The sequence below is a fragment of the Sander vitreus genome, chromosome 10 (genome assembly GCF_031162955.1).
Source record: "Sander vitreus isolate 19-12246 chromosome 10, sanVit1, whole genome shotgun sequence".
In the NCBI taxonomy this organism is placed as follows: domain Eukaryota; kingdom Metazoa; phylum Chordata; class Actinopteri; order Perciformes; family Percidae; genus Sander; species Sander vitreus.
Genome location: NC_135864.1, coordinates 17,722,914 through 17,747,563, shown reverse-complemented (window position 1 = coordinate 17,747,563; position 24,650 = coordinate 17,722,914). Strand labels below are relative to the sequence as shown.

General features: G+C 40.7%; 7 protein-coding genes and 1 pseudogene across 12 annotated transcripts in view; all 8 read left to right on the top strand.

The window, feature by feature from the left end:
• LOC144524403 (protocadherin gamma-C5-like) overlaps positions 1-24,650 on the top strand; it is a 190,213-nt gene that overhangs the window by 57,148 nt on the left and 108,415 nt on the right. The gene's annotated exons all lie outside the window — the stretch shown is intronic.
• Positions 194-4,797, top strand: LOC144524862 (protocadherin gamma-A7-like). Its single transcript, XM_078261377.1, has 3 exons — positions 194-732; positions 2,026-2,794; positions 4,771-4,797. The coding sequence occupies exons 1-3, from the start codon at positions 341-343 to the stop codon at positions 4,795-4,797; spliced, it is 1,188 nt and encodes a 395-aa protein (XP_078117503.1). The 5' UTR covers positions 194-340.
• LOC144524861 (protocadherin gamma-A7-like) lies at positions 4,819-7,510 on the top strand. The gene is made up of 3 exons (XM_078261376.1): positions 4,819-5,362; positions 6,656-7,424; positions 7,502-7,510. The coding sequence occupies exons 1-3, from the start codon at positions 4,974-4,976 to the stop codon at positions 7,508-7,510; spliced, it is 1,167 nt and encodes a 388-aa protein (XP_078117502.1). The 5' UTR covers positions 4,819-4,973.
• Positions 8,306-10,920, top strand: LOC144524860 (protocadherin gamma-A7-like). The gene is made up of 2 exons (XM_078261375.1): positions 8,306-8,833; positions 10,121-10,920. The coding sequence occupies exons 1-2, from the start codon at positions 8,461-8,463 to the stop codon at positions 10,918-10,920; spliced, it is 1,173 nt and encodes a 390-aa protein (XP_078117501.1). The 5' UTR covers positions 8,306-8,460.
• Positions 11,457-14,058, top strand: LOC144524859 (protocadherin beta-4-like). The gene is made up of 2 exons (XM_078261373.1): positions 11,457-11,977; positions 13,265-14,058. The coding sequence occupies exons 1-2, from the start codon at positions 11,614-11,616 to the stop codon at positions 14,056-14,058; spliced, it is 1,158 nt and encodes a 385-aa protein (XP_078117499.1). The 5' UTR covers positions 11,457-11,613.
• On the top strand, positions 14,802-17,530 carry LOC144524858 (protocadherin gamma-A7-like). Its single transcript, XM_078261372.1, has 3 exons — positions 14,802-15,315; positions 16,603-17,383; positions 17,500-17,530. The coding sequence occupies exons 1-3, from the start codon at positions 14,940-14,942 to the stop codon at positions 17,528-17,530; spliced, it is 1,188 nt and encodes a 395-aa protein (XP_078117498.1). The 5' UTR covers positions 14,802-14,939.
• LOC144524857 (protocadherin gamma-A10 pseudogene) lies at positions 17,956-20,563 on the top strand (annotated as a pseudogene).
• On the top strand, positions 21,206-23,770 carry LOC144524856 (protocadherin gamma-A11-like). Its single transcript, XM_078261370.1, has one exon. The coding sequence runs from the start codon at positions 21,341-21,343 to the stop codon at positions 23,768-23,770; it is 2,430 nt and encodes an 809-aa protein (XP_078117496.1). The 5' UTR covers positions 21,206-21,340.

The window sequence follows — 24,650 nt, the reverse complement described above, 5'->3', positions numbered from 1 at the left end:
GACCTATTAGTTATATCAGTCTATTTCATAGTGTTACAGTACTGCTGTTTTTTTTTGCCTCATTTCATGTTCCTCTTTTAGACTCTAAGGGACGCTGTTGGTCAAGAAAAGTACTTTCTGTGTTATGTCGTCATTTAGTCCATCCCCGACTGACTATATAGTGAAGAAGGCTCTCTGTGTTTTGTCGAGGTTTATGGCACGTAAGAGAGACCATGGTCTCGCAGACTTGCATTTAAAAATTGAAGAAGTGTTTAGATGTAACCAGTAAACGGATATATCAGAACCAGCTTTACCGTCATATCGACTGGATACAGATACTATTTATTTATTCTTTGTCGCCATGATGGCAACTCGAGGATCTCTCACCTACATGTGCGCAATATGGTCTTTTTTTTATGGATTGCGACGGCAAATAGGACTGCTGATGTTTCTGCTTCATGTGGTTAACATGGTAGGTGGCCAGATTCGTTATTCTATACCAGAGGAGATGAAGAAAGGCTCTTTCATTGGTAATGTAGCGCAAGACCTTGGTTTGGATCTGAAAAGGCTCCGTTCTGGGCGGGCCCGTATCGTGACCGGAGAAAACATTCACTACACCGAGCTGAAGACAGACAAAGGGATTCTAGTCGTGAATGAGAGAATAGACCGAGAGCAGCTTTGTGGAGACGTAACGCCATGTAGCTTCAGCTTTGAGGTGATTTTAGAAAACCCAATCGAACTGCACAGAATAACTGTTGAGGTTTTGGATATAAATGATCATGCTCCCGTCTTCCCAAATAAAGACACTGCTATTAGGTTTGAAATCAGTGAATCAGCTGCAGTTGGAGTGCAGTTTCCACTGCAGAGTGCAGATGATCTGGATGTTGGTCAAAACGCGTTGCAGGATTATATTTTATCACCAAACGACAATTTCATTTTGAAGCAACATGCAAATCCAGATGGAGGTAAATATATTGAAATGGTGCTCCAGAGGTCTTTAGACAGAGAGAAACATCCCCATCTGTCCTTAAAACTAATCGCAGTTGACGGAGGAACACCACAGAGATCTGGTACAGTAAATATAGATATCACTGTGTTAGATGCCAACGACAATGTTCCCGTTTTTAACCAATCGGTGTATAAAGCATCTGTGATGGAAAACACAACGACAGGCTCCAGTATCATTACAGTAAATGCTACAGACGCCGACAGTGGTTCAAATGGACTCATTACTTACAGTTTGTCTAAAACGAAAGGAAATGCAGGAAATGTATTTACTATTGATGAAAACACCGGCACAGTTTCTGTGTCTGGTCAGATAGATTATGAAAAAGACAGAAAATATGAGGTGAGAGTCGAGGCAAAGGATCAAGGTGGCCTAACTGGGACCAGTAAAATTATATTAGATGTTGTTGATGTCAATGACAATGCACCAGTTATAAATATTATGTCATTTTCTAGCCCTGTATCTGAGGATGCTCTTCCTGGTACAACTGTTGCTGTTTTGAACATAAAAGACGCAGATTCTGACAAAAATGGGCAAATAAAATGTTCCATAGATGGCAAACTTCCCTTTAAGATCGAGTCATCTCTAACAAACTATTACAATTTGATCTCAGATCAACATTTTGATAGAGAATCTGTCTCAGAATATACTATAACAATAACAGCCACTGATTTAGGGTCTCCACCTCTTTCTAGCTCAACACAATTATATCTTAAAATCTCTGACGTAAACGACAACGCACCATTATTTGATAAGAACAGCTATTCTGCTTACATCACAGAGAATAATTCCCCTGGAATTTCCATATTTGCGGTCAGCGCGCGGGACTCTGATTGGAATCAAAACGCCAGAATCTCGTATCTTTTAGAGGAAACACAAGTCAGTGGTAGTCCAGTTTCTACTTATGTGTCTTTAAACTCTGAAACTGGAGTTCTTACCGCGGTTCGTTCTTTTGATTATGAGCAAATCAAACAGCTTCAGACCGTAGTCAAAGCGCAGGATGGAGGCTCTCCTCCACTTAGTAGCAATGTGACAGTGAAAATACTGATCCAGGACCAGAACGACAACCCTCCTCAGGTTCTGTACCCAGTCCAGACTAGTGGCTCTCTGGTGGCTGAAATGGTGCCTCGTTCAGCAGATGTGGGCTATCTGGTCACTAAAGTGGTGGCTGTTGATGTGGACTCTGGACAGAATGCCTGGCTCTCCTATAAACTGCAGAAAGCCACAGACAGGGCGTTGTTTGAAGTGGGCTTACAGAATGGAGAAATAAGAACTATCCGCCAAGTCACTGATAAAGATGTTGTGAAACAAAGACTGACTGTTATAGTGGAGGACAACGGGCAGCCCTCTCGTTCAGCTACAGTCATTGTTAACGTGGCGGTGACGGACAGCTTCCCTGAAGTGCTGTCTGAGTTCACTGACTTTACACACGACAAGGAGTACAATGACAACCTGACTTTTTACTTAGTGTTGGCTCTGGCTGTAGTTTCCTTCCTCTTCATCACTTGTTTAGTGGTTATTATATCAGTGAAAATCTACAGATGGAGACAGTCTCGCATCCTGTATCACTCCAATCTCCCTGTGATTCCATATTATCCACCACGTTACTCAGACACTTTGGGGACAGGGACTCTCCAACACGTGTACAATTACGAGGTGTGCAGGACGACTGACTCCAGAAAGAGTGACTGTAAGTTCGGCAGAGCTGGTAGTCAGAACGTGCTGATAATGGACCCCAGTTCTACAGGGACGATGCAGCGGATACAGAGTGAAAAGAACATCCTAGATGATCCAGACTCTCCTCTAGAGGTGAGTCAAACATTTTAGCTTTGTCTGTTAGACCCCTTTGTTCTCTTTCTTTATTAAGTTTCATTGTTAAAAAGTGTTGCACTCAATGCAGTCATTTTCAGCACCATGGACAGCGTCTCAGTCATCCTCGCCTGATAGAAATGCTGCTTTCTGTTAGTTTTTAAAGATACAGCTTAAGAAAGCATTGGCTCTTGAACGAATATCATACGAACTTTGTAATTGAACGGTGTTATAAAAAACATGTTTTGTTTAAAAGATTACCAAAGAAAAACCACTTACCCTAGAAAGGAGTTGAAAAAACTCAATTGTTCGTCGGGTTCTCGAAATTCCGACCTTCCCTGATTGTGTCTCGCCAAAATTCTCAGAGATTATGTAAAACAGCTCCGAAGTTAGGCCAAAAAAAACACTAAGAGGATAAAACAACTCACATAGAACATGTCCAACTTTTAAAAAAATATGTAAAAAAATCAACCATCTGTATGACCAAGAAGTTGTAAAATGAATTAAATTCTACATGTTGTCTGCTGTAAAAACATCCAAAGCGTTGCTTCCTTTGAGGCATGGTCATGTGATTAAAAGTCAAGCCTAAGCACCAAAACACAGCACAGCCTAGTGTAAACAGTGGTGGAAGAAGTATCCTGATCCTTTACTTAAAAGTACTAATATCACACCGTAAAAATACTCTGTTACAGTAAAAGTCCTACATTGAAAATGTTACTTAAGTAAAAGTCTGTAAGTATCATCAAGAAAATGTACTTAAAGTTAATCATTTGGACTTTCGTACAGTACTTCAGTAAATGTACTTATTTATATTCCACCACTGGTGTTAAGTTTGTACAAATGTAACTAATTCTTTGTATGAATGATGTAGAGCCAAAATTCCTTTTTTCATGTACTGTATATACATGTGTTCCCCTAGTGAAATATTAAATTATCTGATTCAATTGTTTTTATTTTTTTTATTTTTTATTAATTATTAAATAAATCTAACTTACGTTTTTCCTTTTTATATTTTATGGCATGATAACTTTGTTATACAGCTCAAAAAACATTTAGGAGCTATTCCTACTTCTGCCCATGGTTGTGCTTGTTAATTTGAGATGCCAGACTTGTCGATAGAGTGAAACATGAGCTCACAGTGAGTAATAATGTGACAAGAGCAAAAAAACGCTCAAACATGGCTTTCAGTTTTCGAACGGTAATGGTGAATTAATAATTTTCAAACGCCACATATCTGTGCAATTTTTACAGCCAAAGTTCTTTTTTAGTTCTTTAAACAATATAATCGCTTGGCAAGTAAGGATGCTGTTATTATGGTTTACATTAAACGTACTTCAAAAAGATGAAGTAAGCATACAGTCAGCAAATTATTAAAAAAATTCAATGCGGAACATTAGGATAATGCAGAACCCGGACCCAAAACATAAGGCTTCACAATAGTGAAATGACTAGCTTTCTTCATAGATGTGCACTGCATATTACAGTTGAAGTCGTCGTACTGCAAAATTGTTGGATATCAATGTATTTTAGAGATGAGTGATTAACTTCCACATCTATCTTTATAATACCTTGCAAACCATTGAATCATCATTGTAGCGAGTCATTCATATGGTTTTAGAGTTTAAACATATATATTTCTATAAAAATAACGATTTTATGTATTCTATTTCAAATCAGTTGTTTATTCTTTGCAGTGCACTGCTGGCGAATTGTTTGAGAATTAGATTTAATTTCCTTTATTTTTGACAGGTCCCTTGGTCACTTACTTTTAAACAGAATCTGGCCTTATACAATATTCTGCGTTGGAATATGTTTTAATTTGTGAATACTTGATATTCCAATGTGATTTCCACACGAGGTAAAGATGTGTTCAGTGTGTCTGCTTTAGAGCATTAAGGGCCTTATTCCATGTTCCCCTTTTAGACTCTAAGGGACGCTGTTGGTCAGTAAATATTATGTGTTATGTCGTCATTCAGACCATCCCCCGACTGACTATACAGTGAAGAAGGCTCTCTGTGTTTTGTCGAGGTTTAGGGCACGTAAGAGAGACCATGGTCTCGCAGACTTGCATGTAAAGATTGAAGACGTGTTTAGTTGTAAACAGCAAACGGATATATCAGAACCAGCTTTACCCTCATATCAACTGGATACAGATTTTTTTAAATTCTTTGTCGCCATAATGGCAACTCGAGGATCTCTCACCTACATGTGCGCAATATGGTCTTTTTTTTATGGATTGCGACGGCAAATAGGACTGCTGATGTTTCTGCTTCATGTGGTTAACATGGTAGGTGGCCAGATTCGTTATTCTATACCAGAGGAGATGAAGAAAGGCTCTTTCATTGGTAATGTAGCGCAAGACCTTGGTTTGGATCTGAAAAGGCTCCGTTCTGGGCGGGCCCGTATCGTGACCGGAGAAAACATTCACTACACCGAGCTGAAGACAGACAAAGGGATTCTAGTCGTGAATGAGAGAATAGACCGAGAGCAGCTTTGTGGAGACGTAACGCCATGTAGCTTCAGCTTTGAGGTGATTTTAGAAAACCCGATGGAACTGCACAGAATAACTGTTGAGGTTTTGGATATCAATGATCATGCTCCCGTCTTCCCAAATAAAGAAAAACCTATCAGTTTTGAAATCAGTGAATCAGCTGCAGTTGGAGTGCAGTTTCCACTGCAGAGTGCAGATGATCTGGATGTTGGTCAAAACGCGTTGCAAGATTATGTTTTATCACCAAACGACAATTTCATTTTGAAGCAACATGCAAATCCAGATGGAAGTAAATATTGTGAGATTGTGCTCCAGAGGTCTTTAGACAGAGAGAAACATCCCCATCTGTCCTTAAAACTAATCGCAGTTGACGGAGGAACACCACAGAGATCTGGTACACTAAATATAGATATCACTGTGTTAGATGCCAATGATAATATTCCCGTTTTTAACCAATCAGTGTATAAAGCATCTGTGATGGAAAACACAACAAAAGGCTCCAGTATCATTACAGTAAATGCTACAGACGCAGACAGTGGTTCAAATGGACTCATTACTTACAGTTTGTCTAAGACGAAAGGAAGTGCAGGAAATATATTCACTATTGATGAAAACACCGGCACAGTTTCTGTGTCTGGTCAGATAGATTATGAAAAAGACAGAAAATATGAGGTGAGAGTCGAGGCAAAGGATCAGGGTGGCTTAATCGGAACAAGTAAAGTTATAGTTGATGTTTTTGATGTCAACGACAATGCACCAGTTATAAATATTATGTCATTTTCCAGCCCTGTATCTGAGGATGCACCTCCTGGTACAACAATTGCTATATTGAACATAAAAGACGCAGATTCTGACAATAATGGGCAAATAAAATGTTCTATAGATGGCAAACTTCCCTTTAAGATCGAGTCATCTCTAACAAACTATTACAATTTGATCTCAGATCAACATTTTGATAGAGAATCCGTCTCAGATTATAATATAACAATAACAGCCACCGATTTGGGGTCTCCACCGCTTTCCAGCTCAACAAAATTGCAACTTAAAATCTCTGACGTAAACGACAACGCACCATTATTTGATAAAAACAGCTATTCTGCTTACATCACAGAGAATAATTCCCCTGGAATTTCCATATTTGCGGTCAGCGCGCGGGACTCTGATTGGAATCAAAACGCTAGAATCTCGTATCTTTTAGAGGATACCCAAGTCAGTGGTAGTCCAGTTTCTACTTATGTGTCTTTAAACTCTGAAACTGGAGTTCTTACCGCGGTTCGTTCTTTTGATTATGAGCAAATTAAACAGCTTCAGATAGTAGTAAAAGCGCAGGATGGAGGCTCTCCTCCACTCAGTAGCAATGTGACAGTTAACATACTGATCCAGGACCAGAACGACAACCCTCCTCAGGTTCTGTACCCAGTCCAGACTGGAGGCTCTCTGGTGGCTGAAATGGTGCCTCGTTCAGCAGATGTGGGCTATCTGGTCACTAAAGTGGTGGCTGTTGATGTGGACTCTGGACAGAATGCCTGGCTCTCCTATAAACTGCAGAAAGCCGCAGACAGGGCGCTGTTTGAAGTGGGCTTACAGAATGGAGAAATAAGAACTATCCGCCAAGTCACTGATAAAGATGCTGTGAAACAAAGACTGACTGTTATAGTGGAGGACAACGGGCAACCCTCTCGTTCAGCTACAGTCATTGTTAACGTGGCGGTGGCGGACAGCTTCCCTGAAGTGCTGTCTGAGTTCACTGACTTTACACACGACAAGGAGTACAATGACAACCTGACTTTTTACTTAGTGTTGGCTTTGGCTGTAGTTTCTTTCCTCTTCATCACGTGTTTAGTGGTTATTATTTCAGTGAAAATCTACAGATGGAGACAGTCTCGCATCCTTTATCACTCCAATCTCCCTGTGATTCCATATTATCCACCACGTTACTCAGACACTTTGGGGACAGGGACTCTCCAACACGTGTACAATTACGAGGTGTGCAGGACGACTGACTCCAGAAAGAGTGACTGTAAGTTCGGCAGAGCTGGTAGTCAGAACGTGCTGATAATGGACCCCAGTTCTACAGGGACGATGCAGCGGATACAGAGTGAAAAGAGCATCCTGGATGAACCAGACTCTCCTCTAGAGGTCAGTTGGGGTAATCTTGCTTCGCCTCTGTGCCTTTTTGTGTCTCTCTTTCTATCTTTTCCTTTCCATTCATAAAGAACAGTTGAACAATATACTTTCACTTTTAGCACCATGGACAGCATGCCAGTTAGTTTGACTCATTTAGTAAGAATTCTGCTACTGCAAAACTCTTCTGCGTGCACTTCCAAACTATGAAATGTACACTTCTTACATGTCCACTGCTCAAAACTATTTAATATAAATTCTCATCCTAAATCAGTTTAATATAAGCGACTGTTGCTGCTTCCACATCAGTCTTTATGTAACAACCTTCAAGTGATTACATTGTTTTAATAGAGGGTTTTAATCATCGATGCCATTTTAGAATGAAAACATTGGTATTTTCAGATTGCTTGTGTGGAACTATTCAAGTTTAAAGTGGTAGTTCAATGTATTCATTTGGACTGTGTTGTACTGTGTAGGTTAAGTCCATTCTCTACTGGATATTTTATATTTTCCTTTATCTCTGTGCTTTAGTGCGTAGATTCTATAGTTCAAGTTTTGACTGTTTGCAGTCGTAGGATACACTGTATGGCATCATAAACGATGAGGGCCCGATGTACTATTTAATGTCATATGCTTATTTTTTTCTATTTCAATTTCGAGGCCTGCGATGGTCTCATCTACATAAGAGGTATTGTCGCTATACTGTTACTAAGGAAATTGCATTTGCAATGATATCCCCTCCTTGAGTTGATATTCATTAACTGGACTCTAAGGGACGCTGTTGGTCAAGTAAAAACAAATCTGAACAGTGTTTTAGGCGGTGCCTTTCCTACGTTCTGCTTTGTGGTGAGTGGATATGACTGAAACAGTAAAAGACGTTGAGTTGGGTGCATATAGACTGGGTTTGATTTGATCTTTTTCACCACGAAAGCAAGAAAGCTGGAAATACAAATCTCTTTATTATAAACTTAAATTACGTTTTTGTTAATATTTCGGTTTTCTAAAAAAAACACGTTTGGATAGTATCATTTCATATCATTTATTTGGTAACATGGATTTCGGAAAATATGTCTACCGGACTCTAAGAGGGCGTTTGCGCTACAGAATGACGTCGCAGAGCATGCTATTTCTTCTTTTTTTAAGTCATATTGCCAGTGGTCAAATACGATATTCAATCCCAGAGGAGATGAAGAAGGGATCCATTATTGTTAATATTGCATTGGACCTTGGAATAGATATGCAGAGGCTCCGTTCCGGTCAGGCCCGTATCGTGACCGGAGAAAGCATCCAGTACACAGAGCTGAAGACAGACAAAGGGACGCTGGTAGTGAATGAGAGAATAGACCGAGAACAACTTTGTGGAGATATAACGCCGTGTAGCTTCAGCTTTGATTTGATTTTAGAAAACCCTATGGAACTACATCACGTTACGGTTGAAGTATTGGACATTAATGATAATTCACCGTCTTTTCATCAGCACGAGATGCAATTGACGATTGGAGAATCAGCCCCACCGGGAGCGCGTTTTGTTTTGCCAACAGCCAATGATCCTGATGTAGGAATCAACGGGCTTCAGGACTATAATTTATCTCCAAATGAAAATTTTATTTTAAAAAAGCATTTAAATTCTGACGGAAGAAAATATGCGGAGATGGTACTTGAGAAACCATTGGATAGAGAGCGATATCCAAGTCTGTCCCTAAAGTTGATAGCAGTGGACGGAGGAACGCCACAGAAATCTGGTACAGTAAATATAGATATCACTGTCCTAGATAATAACGATAATTCTCCTGTTTTCAATCAGTCACTTTATAAGGCCAATGTAATGGAAAATTCCGCAAAAGGTACCTATATTATAACTGTGAATGCATCTGACGCAGATAGCGGATCAAATGGTTTGATTTATTATTCCATTTCCAAAATGCAAGGCAGTATTGACAGTTTATTCGAAATTAAACAGACGACTGGTGTGATATTTCTTTCTGGGCAGGTTGACTATGAAAAAGCCAAAAAATATGAAATACGCATTGAAGCAACCGACCAAGGAGCCTTAACAGACTCGAGTAAGGTCATAGTTGAGGTGATTGATGTGAATGATAACCCACCTGTCATTAATGTGATGTCATTCACTAGTCCTGTGTCCGAAGATTCCCCTTCTGGTACAACCATTGGCATCATAAATGTAAAAGACTTGGATTCAGGTGATAACGGACAAGTAAACTGTAGGATAGAACGAAATGCACCTTTCAAGATTAAATCTAATTTAAGAAATTACTATACCTTGGTAACAGATACTGCATTAGATCGTGAAACTGTTTCAGAATATAACATCACTGTTGTTGCAACGGATGCAGGAATGCCTCCTCTCTCAACAAAACGAACCTTTCATTTAAAGGTCTCTGATGTGAACGATAATGCTCCGGTGTTTTCACAAGGTGTTTACAATGCGTTTATCGTGGAAAATAACTCTCCGGGTGTTTCTCTTATAACCGTAAGAGGGCAAGATCCTGATGAAAACCAAAACGCCCGTATGTCTTATATCCTGGAAGATGTTAATATCGGCGCATCTCCAGTTTCTGAATATGTTTCTATAAATGCAGAAACCGGAGTGATACACGCAGTGCGCTCATTTGATTATGAACAAATCAAACAGCTGGTTTTCGTCGTCAAAGCGCAGGATGGAGGCTCTCCTCCACTCAGTAGCAATGTGACAGTTAACATACTGATCCAGGACCAGAACGACAACCCTCCTCAGGTTCTGTACCCAGTCCAGACTGGAGGCTCTCTGGTGGCTGAAATGGTGCCTCGTTCAGCAGATGTGGGCTATCTGGTCACTAAAGTGGTGGCTGTTGATGTGGACTCTGGACAGAATGCCTGGCTCTCCTATAAACTGCAGAAAGCCACAGACAGGGCGCTGTTTGAAGTGGGCTTACAGAATGGAGAAATAAGAACTATCCGCCAAGTCACTGATAAAGATGTTGTGAAACAAAGACTGACTGTTATAGTGGAGGACAACGGGCAGCCCTCTCGTTCAGCTACAGTCATTGTTAACGTGGCGGTAGCGGACAGCTTCCCGGAAGTACTGTCTGAGTTCACTGACTTTACACATGAGAAGGAGTACAATGACAACCTGACTTTTTACTTAGTGTTGGCTTTGGCTGTAGTTTCCTTCCTCTTCATCACGTGTTTAGTGGTTATTATATCAGTGAAAATCTACAGATGGAGACAGTCTCGCATCCTGTATCACTCCAATCTCCCTGTGATTCCATATTATCCACCACGTTACTCAGACACTTTGGGGACAAGGACTCTCCAACACGTGTACAATTACGAGGTGTGCAGGACGACTGACTCCAGAAAGAGTGACTGTAAGTTCGGCAGAGCTGGTAGTCAGAACGTGCTGATAATGGACCCCAGTTCTACAGGGACGATGCGGATACAGAGTGAAAAGAACATCCTGGATGAACCAGACTCTCCTCTAGAGGTCAGTTCTCTTTCATTCCCTGACTAAAAGATACAACTTTTGGTGCTGTGTGCAACAGGCACAGTCATACTTGAGTTTTGAAAACTTTCCACTGTCCTCATATATTTCTAATTCGAAATGTTACCTTGTATAAAGAAAACGACTAATAATAATAATAATAATAATAATAATAATAATAATAATAATAATAATAATAATAATAATGTTCTTCGTGCTTTTCTTCTTGTTAATGTACGCATGTAATGTAATGAATGCTAATTGAGCACGCTTCTCAGCCTTTGCAAATCTAAAGTGCCCTACTCAAGCCAATTAATTAAATACCATTATTATTATTATTGCTGGTAGTATGTTAAGTAATTGCCATTATATTACAGACATCAGTATTTGTCTTTATCATTTGCTTTGGATGCCTCCTTCACTATGTACAGTACTTCTAAACCATCTGGTGTTCAGGTTTTGGACTCTAAGTGACGCTGTTGAACTAGAATATAATCTCTGTGTTGCAGTTCAGGAGCGTTCTTTGTAAGATCACATTGAAGTAGGCTTAGAGGGCTCATCAGGAGACGTGTACATCAAGAAAAATACTTCTTGTTATTCTTGTGACTTTATTTATTTTCCTTTTCTAATATATGAACAAAGTACATCTGAAATCGTGGATGTTATTGAATATAGATCGGAGGATCTCGTTTATTTTTGTCTCGGAAAAGGTCCCTTTCTGACATGGCGTATCAGCAACCACTCTGCAAATGGCGTTTTTATTTCGGACATCAGCGGGTAATGGTTCTTTTGTTGCTTTACTTATTTAATATCGTCGCTGCTCAGATCCGCTACTCTATACCGGAGGAGATGAAGAAGGGCTCTCTTATCGGTAATGTAGCACAGGACCTTGGTTTGGATCTGAAAAGGCTCCGTTCTGGGCGGGCCCGTATCGTGACCGGGGAAAACATTCACTACACCGAGCTGAAGACAGACAAAGGGATTCTAGTTGTGAATGAGAGAATAGACCGAGAGCAGCTTTGTGGAGACGTAACGCCATGTAGCTTCAGCTTTGAAATACTTTTTGAAAACCCTATGGAGCTACACCACATAACAATCGAAGTGTTAGATGTGAATGATCATCCTCCGGTATTCAAGAAATCCGATATTATGTTAGACATAAGCGAATCAGCTAACCTTGGGGCGCGATTTGTACTGGACAGCGCAGAGGATCCTGATGTCGGTGTCAATGGCCTGCAAAATTATGTTTTAACTTCAAATGATCATTTCGTTTTAAAGCAGCATGTTAATCCAGACGGGAGTAAATACGCTGAGATGGTGCTTCAGAAGCAATTGGACAGAGAGGAGGTTCCCCATCTCTCTTTAAAGCTTATAGCAGTAGATGGTGGGAATCCGCAGAAATCTGGAACCGTAAATATAGACATAAAGGTTTTAGATGCCAATGACAATGCGCCCGTTTTCAACCAGTCAGTGTATAAAGCTACGGTGATAGAAAACGCAGCAACAGGCACTCATATTGTTACTGTTAATGCTACAGACGCAGATAGTGGATCGAATGGTTACATCACATATTCAATTTCAAACGTGAGGAGCAATATAGCTGATTTGTTGTCCATAGATCAAGTCTCTGGTGTGTTGACTGTTTCGGGTCCAATCGATTTTGAAAAGGATAAAAAATATGAGCTAAGAATCGATGCAAAAGATCAGGGAGGTTTAACGGATTCAAGTAAAGTGATAATTGAAGTAAGTGATGTAAATGACAACGCCCCTACTATAAGCGTCATGTCATTCACTAGTCCTGTGTCAGAGGACTCTCCTCCTGGTACAACTATTGGCATTATAAATGTAAAAGACCTTGATTCGGGTGAAAATGGACAAGTAACATGTAAAATAGAACAAACTGCACCTTTCAAGATAAAATCTAGTTTAAGAAATTACTATAACTTGGTAACAGATACTGCATTAGATCGTGAAACTGTTTCAGAATATAACATCACTGTTGTTGCGACAGATGCAGGAATGCCTCCTCTCTCAACCAAACGAACCTTTCATTTAAAGGTCTCTGATGTGAACGATAATGCTCCGGTGTTTTCACAAGGTGTTTACAATGCGTTTATTGCAGAGAATAACTCTCCAGGCGTTTCTGTTCTCACCGTTAGTGCTAAAGATCCTGATGAAAACCAAAACGCCCGTATATCCTATTTTCTCGAGGATTCTGATATTGACGGATCTCCAGTCTCTCAGTGTGTGTCAATTAATGCAGAAAGCGGAGTCATACACGCAGTGCGGTTATTTGATTATGAGCAAATCAAACAGCTGGTTTTCGTCGTCAAAGCGCAGGATGGAGGCTCTCCTCCACTCAGTAGCAATGTGACTGTGAAAATACTGATCCAGGACCAGAACGACAACCCTCCTCAGGTTCTGTACCCAGTCCAGACTGGAGGATCTCTGGTGGCTGAAATGGTTCCTCGTTCAGCAGATGTGGGCTATCTGGTCACTAAAGTGGTGGCTGTTGATGTGGACTCTGGACAGAATGCCTGGCTCTCCTATAAACTGCAGAAAGCCACAGACAGGGCGCTGTTTGAAGTGGGCTTACAGAATGGAGAAATAAGAACTATCCGCCAAGTAACTGATAAAGATGCTGTGAAACAAAGACTGACTGTTATAGTGGAGGACAACGGGCAGCCCTCTCGTTCAGCTACAGTCATTGTTAACGTGGCGGTGGCGGACAGCTTCCCTGAAGTGCTGTCTGAGTTCACTGAATTTACACACGACAAGGAGTACAATGACAACCTGACTTTTTACTTAGTGTTGGCTTTGGCTGTAGTTTCCTTCCTCTTCATCACGTGTTTAGTGGTTATTATATCAGTGAAAATCTACAGATGGAGACAGTCTCGCATCCTGTATCACTCCAATCTCCCTGTGATTCCATATTATCCACCACGTTACTCAGACACTTTGGGGACAGGGACTCTCCAACACGTGTACAATTACGAGGTGTGCAGGACGACTGACTCCAGAAAGAGTGACTGTAAGTTCGGCAGAGCTGGTAGTCAGAACGTGCTGATAATGGACCCCAGTTCTACAGGGACGATGCAGCGGATACAGAGTGAAAAGAGCATCCTGGATGAACCAGACTCTCCTCTAGAGGTTAGTTCAATAATGTAGGCTAGATTTGTCTCTGTGCAGTTTATTTCTCCTTCTATGTTTAGTTACATTAATAGTGAAGTGCTTCACTCTGTATCGTCCTCTTCAGCACCATGGACAGCATCTCACTTTGCGGCACTTGATAGGAACTTCAAAAACATATCCTTATTTCTCAGTTAGTAATAGGCAGACTGATATCGTTTTAGTTTCTAAATGTGCTAGCACAGCGTGAGTGATCTCCAGAGTTTTACTTTGAATTCACTCGTGATTGTTGAAAGAAGTGGTTTGTATGTTACTTAAATTATTTTAGTGACAGGCAAAAATGCTCCTTTCACAGTTCACATTCAACATAGCTTCCCCGAGTCACGATGAAGTTGTATTCGCTTTTTGTTCATTTTTATGACATGTATTGCGGTATTCTATGTATTCACACTTTAGCATATTTTTAGATTTAGTTTAATAAGAACAGCTTAATACTAAAAGTCAGGTTGAGACTAGTTTGTACTTTGAGGTTATTGTTCTTTTGAGGAATATTGTGTTTATATTTTTTATATTATTTTGATTATCCACTAATCAAATTTAATTAACCACCTAATATTTCCAGAAGTAGTTTTATATTGTGTTTCTGATTTTGAACTCTAAGGGACGCTGTTGGTCAATCCAACACATTCTCTACAAAATGACCACAGAGTCCCCTCCCTAACCACCGTGTCTTATGAGAGAAAAAGAGGTAGTCTGCACTGTGGGCTGGCATTCGAGGAAAACAGAGATGTATTAATTACTATGTCAATTCAGGTATATACGGTAAACTGACAAGTGGACATCATTTTTCTTCAGACGTACGTTCAGTGTTTCTTGGAACACATATCGTGCTTGGATCGTTGAGCATATTTTGTTTTGCTATGGCATGTGGAATAAAACCCTACTCCCGGTGCGTTAAATGGCGCTTTGGCTGCGGACAGAATTGGAAGCTTCTGTTCTTTGTTTTTTATCTTAACCACATGGTCAGCGGACATATCCGTTATTCAATCCCAGAGGAGATGAAGAAAGGCTCCCTAATCGGTAATGTAGCACAGGACCTTGGTTTGGATCTGAAAAGGCTTCGTTCTGGTCGGGCCCGTATCGTGACCGGAGAAAGCATCCAGTATACTGAGCTGAAGACAGACAAAGGGATTTTAGTCGTGAAAGAGAGAATGGACAGGGAGCAGATTTGTGGAGACGTTACGCCGTGTAGTTTCAGCTTCGAGGTGATTCTAGAAAACCCAATGGAGTTACATCAAATTACAGTTGAAATAACAGACATAAATGATCATTCGCCCACGTTCAAAAGAAATAGCATCAATTTTGAAATCAGCGAAATAGCTAATACTGGCGCTCGATTTCCATTGACAAGTGCAGAAGACCCAGATGTGGGTGTCAATGGACTCAGAGAATATTTTTTGACCGAGAATGAGAATTTTGTTCTGAAACAAAACTCCAATGTTGATGGAAAAAAATATGCAGAGATGGTGCTTCAGAAGCCATTAGACAGAGAGACGAATGCTAATCTATCTTTAAAGCTCATAGCTGTAGACGGGGGGACTCCGCAGAGATCTGGTACAGTAAATATAGATATCACTGTTCTTGATGTCAATGATAATGCGCCTGTTTTTAATCAGTCGGTGTACAAAGCTGCAGTAATGGAAAACTCTCCCAGAGATACTTACGTTACCACTGTTAATGCTAGTGACGCAGATTTCGGGTCAAATAGTATTGTAACGTATTATTTGTCAGATCTCAGCAATGGCCTCAGTGATTTGTTCACAGTAGATGAAAAAGCTGGTGTCATTTTAATAGCAGGTTCTGTTGATTATGAAAAAGATAAAAAGTACGAACTGAGAATCGATGCAAAAGATCAGGGGGGTTTGACAGATTCAAGTAAAGTGATAATTGAAGTAACTGATGTAAATGACAACGCCCCTACTATAAGCGTGATGTCATTCACTAGTCCTCTGCCAGAAGATTCCCCTTCTGGTAGAACCATTGGCATCATAAATGTAAAAGACTTGGATTCAGGTGATAACGGACAAGTAAACTGTAGGATTGAAAAAAATGTACCTTTCAAGATTAAATCTAATTTAAGAAATTACTACACCTTGGTAACAGATACTGCATTAGATCGTGAAACTGTTTCAGAATATAACATCACTGTTGTTGCGACAGATGCAGGAATGCCTCCTCTCTCAACAAAACGAACCTTTCATTTAAAGGTCTCTGATGTGAACGATAATGCTCCGGTGTTTTCACAAGGTGTTTACAATGCGTTTATTGCAGAGAATAACTCTCCAGGCGTTTCTGTTCTAACTGTTAGTGCTAAAGATCCTGATGAAAACCAAAACGCCCGGATATCTTATATTCTGGAAGATGCTAATATCGGCGGATCTCCAGTTTCTGAATATGTTTCTATAAATGCAAACACCGGAATGATACACGTAGTGCGCTCATTTGATTATGAGCAAATCAAACAGCTGATTTTCGTTATCAAAGCGCAGGATGGAGGCTCTCCTCCACTCAGTAGCAATGTGACTGTAAAAATACTGATCCAGGACCAGAATGACAACCCTCCTCAGGTTCTGTACCCAGTCCAGACTGGAGGCTCTCTGGTGGCTGAAATGGTGCCTCGTTCAGCAGATGTGGGCTATCTGGTCACTAAAGTGGTAGCTGTTGATGTGGACTCTGGACAGAATGCCTGGCTCTCCTATAAACTGCAGAAAGTCACAGACAGGGCGCTGTTTGAAGTGGGCTTACAGAATGGAGAAATAAGAACTATCCGCCAAGTCACTGATAAAGATGCTGTGAAACAAAGACTGACCGTTATAGTGGAGGACAACGGGCAGCCCTCTCGTTCAGCTACAGTCATTGTTAACGTGGCGGTGGCGGACAGCTTCCCTGAAGTGCTGTCTGAATTCACTGACTTTACACACGACAAGGAGTACAATGACAACCTGACTTTTTACTTAGTGTTGGCTTTGGCTGTAGTTTCTTTCCTCTTCATCACGTGTTTAGTGGTTATTATATCAGTGAAAATCTACAGATGGAGACAGTCTCGCATCCTGTATCACTCCAATCTCCCTGTGATTCCATATTATCCACCACGTTACTCAGATACTTTGGGGACAGGGACTCTCCAACACGTGTACAATTACGAGGTGTGCAGGACGACTGACTCCAGAAAGAGTGACTGTAAGTTCGGCAGAGCTGGTAGTCAGAACGTGCTGATAATGGACCCCAGTTCTACAGGGACGATGCAGCGGATACAGAGTGAAAAGAGCATCCTGGATGAACCAGACTCTCCTCTAGAGGTGAGGTGCAATACGAAAAGTCATTACCTATTCAAACATTGTTTCTGTGAAATGAAGTGTATATTGCAATAGGAAGCTGGTTACAGTTTAACCGAAAACAAGTGCTCTCTGTTCGTTTCAGCACCACAGTGTGGACAGCTCATTTCATCTGAAAGTGCTTTCTGCCTTGAAAACTTTCCACTTTCATCATAACTTCTGTTTAATAATGCTACCGTCTGAAAATACTTCTACTACTAAAGTTCTACTGCAAACAATACTTAAATTTCTGTTATTGTTTTCTTAATATTTATTATTATTATTACTAATGCAACCTAATTGTGCACGTTTCTCAACATTTGAAAATATAGAGTGCCCTAAACAAGTTATCAGTAGCCATAATATTATAGACAGCAATATTATTCCATAAGCTTGAATATAACATCTAAAGTGTTTTTAATAATGTGCACACGCATACATTACCGTGGATGGGCTCTGAGCGCCGCTGTTGATACATCGCTGACTAACTGTCCAAGTAACAGTGCAGCGGTCCACCCCTTTAATTCCCTTCAGTGTTTTACTGCTTGGGGAGAAGACGGTCTGGCCCGTGAAGGTTTAAAGTGAAGTATTTCTTGTGGACTTCCTCTGCTTAAAAACCCTTACATTTTCAATTCATGGATTTCATCACATCAGTTTTGCATTGAAAGAGAATACTGCGTCTGTTCCTCTGGATTCATGATGGCGTGTATGTGGATAACCGCTCGCAGAGGCCGATGGCAAACACTGTTTGTCATTCTTTGTCTTTTCAAGCTGAGCTCAGTTACTGGACAGGCTCGGTATTCCGTACCAGAGGAGCAGGCAGAAGGTTCTTTTGTTGGAAACATTGCAAAAGATTTAGGCTTGGATGTGGCGAGGCTCATATCAGGTAAAGCTCGTATTATTACAAAAGGAAGCCGACAGTATGTTGATTTAAACCGAGACAAAGGCACCCTTGTTATTAAAGAGCGAATCGACCGAGAAGAGCTGTGTGGAAAGACGACGCCCTGTAGCTTCAGTTTCGAGGTAATTTTAGAAAATCCAATCCAGCTTTATCGGGTAACAGTGGAGGTAATAGACATAAACGATAACAGTCCGTCGTTTCCAAAAGGATGAAATCAATTTGAAAATAATTGAAAGTGTTGCATCAGGGTCTCGTTTCGGTCTAGAGAGTGCAGAGGACCCCGATGTTGGTATTAATGATATTCAAAAATACCTGCTTAAACCTTCAGATAATTTCAAATTAGAAGTACAGAGCCAGCCTGATGGAGCAAAATTCATCGAAATGGTTTTACAAAACCCGTTAGACCGAGAGAAAGAGGAGACTCACACACTCGTGCTGATTGCTTCAGATGGAGGGGAGCCACACAGATCAGGGACAGTGCGTATTCATATCACTGTGCTAGATGCTAACGATAATGCGCCAGTTTGCAGCCAGCCTGTTTATAAAGCAGATGTCCAGGAGAATTCTCCTGAAGGAACAGTGGTAACCACTGTTAGTGCAAGTGACGCAGATAAAGGAGTCAATGGCGAGGTGACATTTTCTATAGCTCATGTCGCCAGAGAGGCGAAGCAGCTTTTTGAAGTAAATGTTAAAACTGGAGAGATTAAAGTTACAGGTAAACTAGATTTTGAAAAGTCTAAAACATATCAGTTAAACGTTAAGGCTAGTGACCACGGGGGACATTTAGATACGTGCAAAGTTGTTATTCAAATAATGGACGAGAATGACAACGTTCCTACAATACAGCTGATGTCATTTTCTAACTCGATATCTGAGGATTCTCCTCCAGGTACAACTATAGCTGTCATCAACGTTGATGACGAAGACTCTGATGGTAACGGTGTTGTCAAATGCTCCATTAACTCTGACATACCTTTCAAAATCGAGTCTTCATTAACAGGATATTATACTATAGTCACCGAAGACGTCTTTAGACAGAGAAAGTATTTCTGAGTATAACATCACCATAACCGTCTCTGACCAAGGCTCTCCGCCTCTGACTAGCAGTAAAAACATCAATGTAAAAGTGTCTGACGTTAATGACAGCCCACCCAAATTTGACCAATCAGAATATAGTAAGACTGTACCAGAGAACAACTCACCTGGATTATCTGTATTTACTATCAGTGCTGAAGATGCAGACTGGGGCCAAAACGCTCGGGTTTCTTATTTTCTGGAAGAGAAAGAGATTAATGGGGTAGCTGTGTCTTTGTTAGTGTCAGTAAATTCAGAGAATGGTGTCATTCATGCAGTGAGGTCGTTTGATTATGAGCAAATCAAGTGGTTTGAATTTAACGTAACTGCTCGTGATGCTGGATCCCCTCCTCTGAGTTCAGTGGCTACAGTTAAAATACTGATCCAGGACCAGAACGACAACCCTCCTCAGGTTCTGTACCCAGTCCAGACTGGAGGCTCTCTAGTGGCTGAAATGGTGCCTCGTTCAGCAGATGTGGGCTATCTGGTCACTAAAGTGGTGGCTGTTGATGTGGACTCTGGACAGAATGCCTGGCTCTCCTATAAACTGCAGAAAGCCACAGACAGGGCGCTGTTTGAAGTGGGCTTACAGAATGGAGAAATAAGAACTATCCGGCAAGTAACTGATAAAGATGCTGTAAAACAAAGACTGACTGTTATAGTGGAGGACAACGGGCAGCCCTCTCGTTCAGCTACAGTCATTGTTAACGTGGCGGTGGCGGACAGCTTCCCTGAAGTGCTGTCTGAGTTCACTGACTTTACACACGACAAGGAGTACAATGACAACCTGACTTTTTACTTAGTGTTGGCTTTGGCTGTAGTTTCCTTTCTCTTCATCACGTGTTTAGTGGTTATTATATCAGTGAAAATCTACAGATGGAGACAGTCTCGCATCCTGTATCACTCCAATCTCCCTGTGATTCCATATTATCCACCACGTTACTCAGACACTTTGGGGACAGGGACTCTCCAACACGTGTACAATTACGAGGTGTGCAGGACGACTGACTCCAGAAAGAGTGACTGTAAGTTCGGCAGAGCTGGTAGTCAGAACGTGCTGATAATGGACCCCAGTTCTACAGGGACGATGCAGCGGATACAGAGTGAAAAGAGCATCCTGGATGAACCAGACTCTCCTCTAGAGGTGAGGTGCAATACGCAAAGTCTTTACTTCTTCAAACATTGTTTCTCTTAAATTAAGTGTATTTTGCAATAGGTAGCTTGATTACAGTTTAACTGAAAACAAGTGCTCTCGATTAATTTCAGCACCACAATGTGGACAGCTCCTCTTTTTTTTATTTATCTGAAAGTGCTTTCTGGCTTGAAAACTTTCCACCTTCCTCATAACTTTCTGTTAAGAAATGCTACCGTCTGAAAACACTTCTACTACTATTACTACTAAGAATACTCGTACACAATAGATACTAATAATAATAATCATATTTGTCTTCTTATTTGTATTATTTGTATTATTATTATTATTATTATTGTTATTAGTAGTAGTAGTAGTAGTAGTAGTAGTAGTAGTAGTATCAATGCACCCTAATTGGGCAGGTTTCTCAAAATTTACAAATATCAAGTAACCTACACAATTTATGACATGGCATTATTATTTTATTAAGTCAGTAGCCATGATATACAGACATCAATATTAATCCATAAGCTTTAAGTACAACGTTGAAAGTGTTCCTAATAATTTCACACCACATACATTACCGTGGATGGGCTCTGAGCGCCGCTGTTGATACATCGCTGACTAACTGTCCAAGTAACAGTGCAGCGGTCCACCCCTTTAATTCCCTTCAGTGTTTTTCTGCTTGGAGTGAAGACGGTCTGGCCCGTGAAGGTTTAAACTCAAGGATTTATTGTGGACTTTCCTCTGCTAAAAACACCATTAGATTTTCAATTGATGGATTTGAATACATCAGTTTTGCATTGAAAGCTATTAATACTTCTTTTCCTCTGGGGATTTATGATGGCGTGTATGTGGACAACCGCTCGCAGAGGCCGATGGCAAACACTGTTTGTCATTCTTTGTCTTTTCAAGCTGAGCTCAGTTACTGGACAGGCTCGGTATTCCGTACCAGAGGAGCAGGCAGAAGGGTCTTTTGTTGGAAACATTGCTAGAGATTTAGGCTTGGATGTGGCGAGGCTCATATCAGGTAAAGCTCGAATTATTACAAAAGGAAGCCGACAGTATGTTGATTTAAACCGAGACAAAGGCACCCTTGTTATTAAAGAGCGAATCGACCGAGAAGAGCTGTGTGGAAAGACGACGCCCTGTAGCTTCAGTTTCGAGGTAATTTTAGAAAATCCAATCCAGCTTTATCGGGTAACAGTGGAGGTAATAGACATAAACGATAACAGTCCGTCGTTTCAAAAGGATGAAATCAATTTGAAAATAGTGGAAAGTGTTGCATCAGGGTCTCGTTTCGGTCTAGAGAGTGCAGACGACCCCGATGTCGGTATTAATGATATTCAAAAATACCTGCTTAAACCTTCACATCATTTCAAATTAGAAGTACAGAGCCAGCCTGATGGAGCAAAATTCATCGAAATGGTTTTACAAAACCCGTTAGACCGAGAGAAAGAGGAGACTCACACACTCGTGCTGATTGCTTCAGATGGAGGGGAGCCACACAGATCAGGGACAGTGCGTATTCATATCACTGTGCTAGATGCTAACGATAATGCGCCAGTGTGCAGCCAGTCTGTTTATAAAGCAGATGTCCAGGAGAATTCTCCTGAAGGAACAGTGGTAACCACTGTTAGTGCAAGTGACGCAGATAAAGGAGTCAATGGCGAGGTGACATTTTCTATAGCTCATGTCGCCAGAGAGGCGAAGCAGCTTTTTGAAGTAAATGTTAAAACTGGAGAGATTAAAGTTACAGGTAAACTAGATTTTGAAAAATCTAAGACATATCAGGTAAACGTTAAGGCTAGTGACCACGGGGCACACTCAGATACGTGCAAAGTTGTTATTCAAATAATTGACGAGAATGACAACGTTCCTACAATACAGCTGATGTCATTTTCTAACTCGTTATCTGAGGATTCTCCTCCAGGTACAACTATAGCTGTCATCAACGTTGATGACGAAGACTCTGATGGTAACGGTGTTGTCAAATGCTCCATTAACTCTGACATACCTTTCAAAATCGAGTCTTCATTAACAGGATATTATACTATAGTCACCGAAGACGTCTTAGACAGAGAAAGTATTTCTGAGTATAACATCACCATAACCGTCTCTGACCAAGGCTCTCCGCCTCTGACTAGCAGTAAAAACATCAATGTAAAAGTGTCTGACGTCAATGACAGCCCACCCAAATTTGACCAATCAGAATATAGCAAGACTGTACCAGAGAACAACTCACCTGGATTATCTGTATTTACTATCAGTGCTAAAGATGCAGACTGGGGCCACAACGCTCGGGTTTCTTATTTTCTGGAAGAGAAAGAGATTCATGGGATAGCTGTGTCTTCGTTAGTGTCAGTAAATTCAGAGAATGGTGTCATTCATGCAGTGAGGTCGTTTGATTATGAGCAAATCAAGTGGTTTGAATTTAACGTAACTGCTCGTGATGCTGGATCCCCTCCTCTGAGTTCAGTGGCTACAGTTAAAATACTGATCCAGGACCAGAACGACAACCCTCCTCAGGTTCTGTACCCAGTCCAGACTGGAGGCTCTCTAGTGGCTGAAATGGTGCCTCGTTCAGCAGATGTGGGCTATCTGGTCACTAAAGTGGTGGCTGTTGATGTGGACTCTGGACAGAATGCCTGGCTCTCCTATAAACTGCAGAAAGCTACAGACAGGGCGCTTTTTGAAGTGGGCTTACAGAATGGAGAAATAAGAACTATCCGCCAAGTCACTGATAAAGATGTTGTGAAACAAAGACTGACTGTTATAGTGGAGGACAACGGGCAACCCTCTCGTTCAGCTACAGTCATTGTTAACGTGGCGGTGGCGGACAGCTTCCCTGAAGTGATGTCTGAGTTCACTGACTTTACACACGACAAGGAGTACAATGACAACCTGACTTTTTACTTAGTGTTGGCTTTGGCTGTAGTTTCCTTCCTCTTCATCACGTGTTTAGTGGTTATTATATCAGTGAAAATCTACAGATGGAGACAGTCTCGCATCCTGTATCACTCCAATCTCCCTGTGATTCCATATTATCCACCACGTTACTCAGACACTTTGGGGACAGGGACTCTCCAACACGTGTACAATTACGAGGTGTGCAGGACGACTGACTCCAGAAAGAGTGACTGTAAGTTCGGCAGAGCTGGTAGTCAGAACGTGCTGATAATGGACCCCAGTTCTACAGGGACGATGCAGCGGATACAGAGTGAAAAGAGCATCCTGGATGAACCAGACTCTCCTCTAGAGGTCAGTTAAAGAATTTAACTTCGTCTATATTCTGTGTCCTTTTATTTATTGCACCGTGGAGAGCATCTCAGTCGTGTTGTATCAATTGATAGGAATTCCGGTTTAACACGACAGCATTTATCCTCGCTGTCAAAACGTATCCCTACAAAAACAATTTGTATTACATTTGCTGTAATAAAGCCTAAATAATAGTCATAGTCATAATGTCAACTTTCTTTTCATCTCTCCATTTTGTTAATATAATATATCCGCGTGTTTAAAGTATGGTGAGAGCATGGTTTAGGTTGAGCTGTTAAAAGAACTTCGTAAATGTTGAGTAGAATTTGTTGTCTCTATTAATCCAGAAAAATCTCGCCGTTTAGCAATCCCAAAAAACAGAACACGAATCCATAACCTCTGATGTTAAAGGATGTTAAACATATCTGTCACACCTCCACATCCTGATCGTTCGCTGCAGTATGTGGAATTCACACTTTAGCTTTTGGGCAACGCATTTAACTCTTTAAAAATCCCTACACAGAAGTGTTACATATTAATAGTGCATTGGAGACAGCATAGTTATTTTATTACTCTTAATGTTTTCAGCACCTTGTAAGATAATGCATTGTTGTAGAGACGCATTGCTGTAGTTACATAATGAAAACAATATTTTCATTTTACCTTCTACAGGTCGTTGTTACAAGTCATCGTCTGCTTTTTAGGCAGTTATTTAGATATTAAAATTTGTTTTCATTTACAAATAATGTCTTGAAAATTAACCGTGATTTTTACAATAGAGACCTGCTAGTTATATCAGTCTATTTTATAGTGTTACAGTACTGCTGTTTTGTTGCCTCATTTCATGTTTCTCTTTTAGACTCTAAGGGACGCTGTTGGTCAGTAAAATATT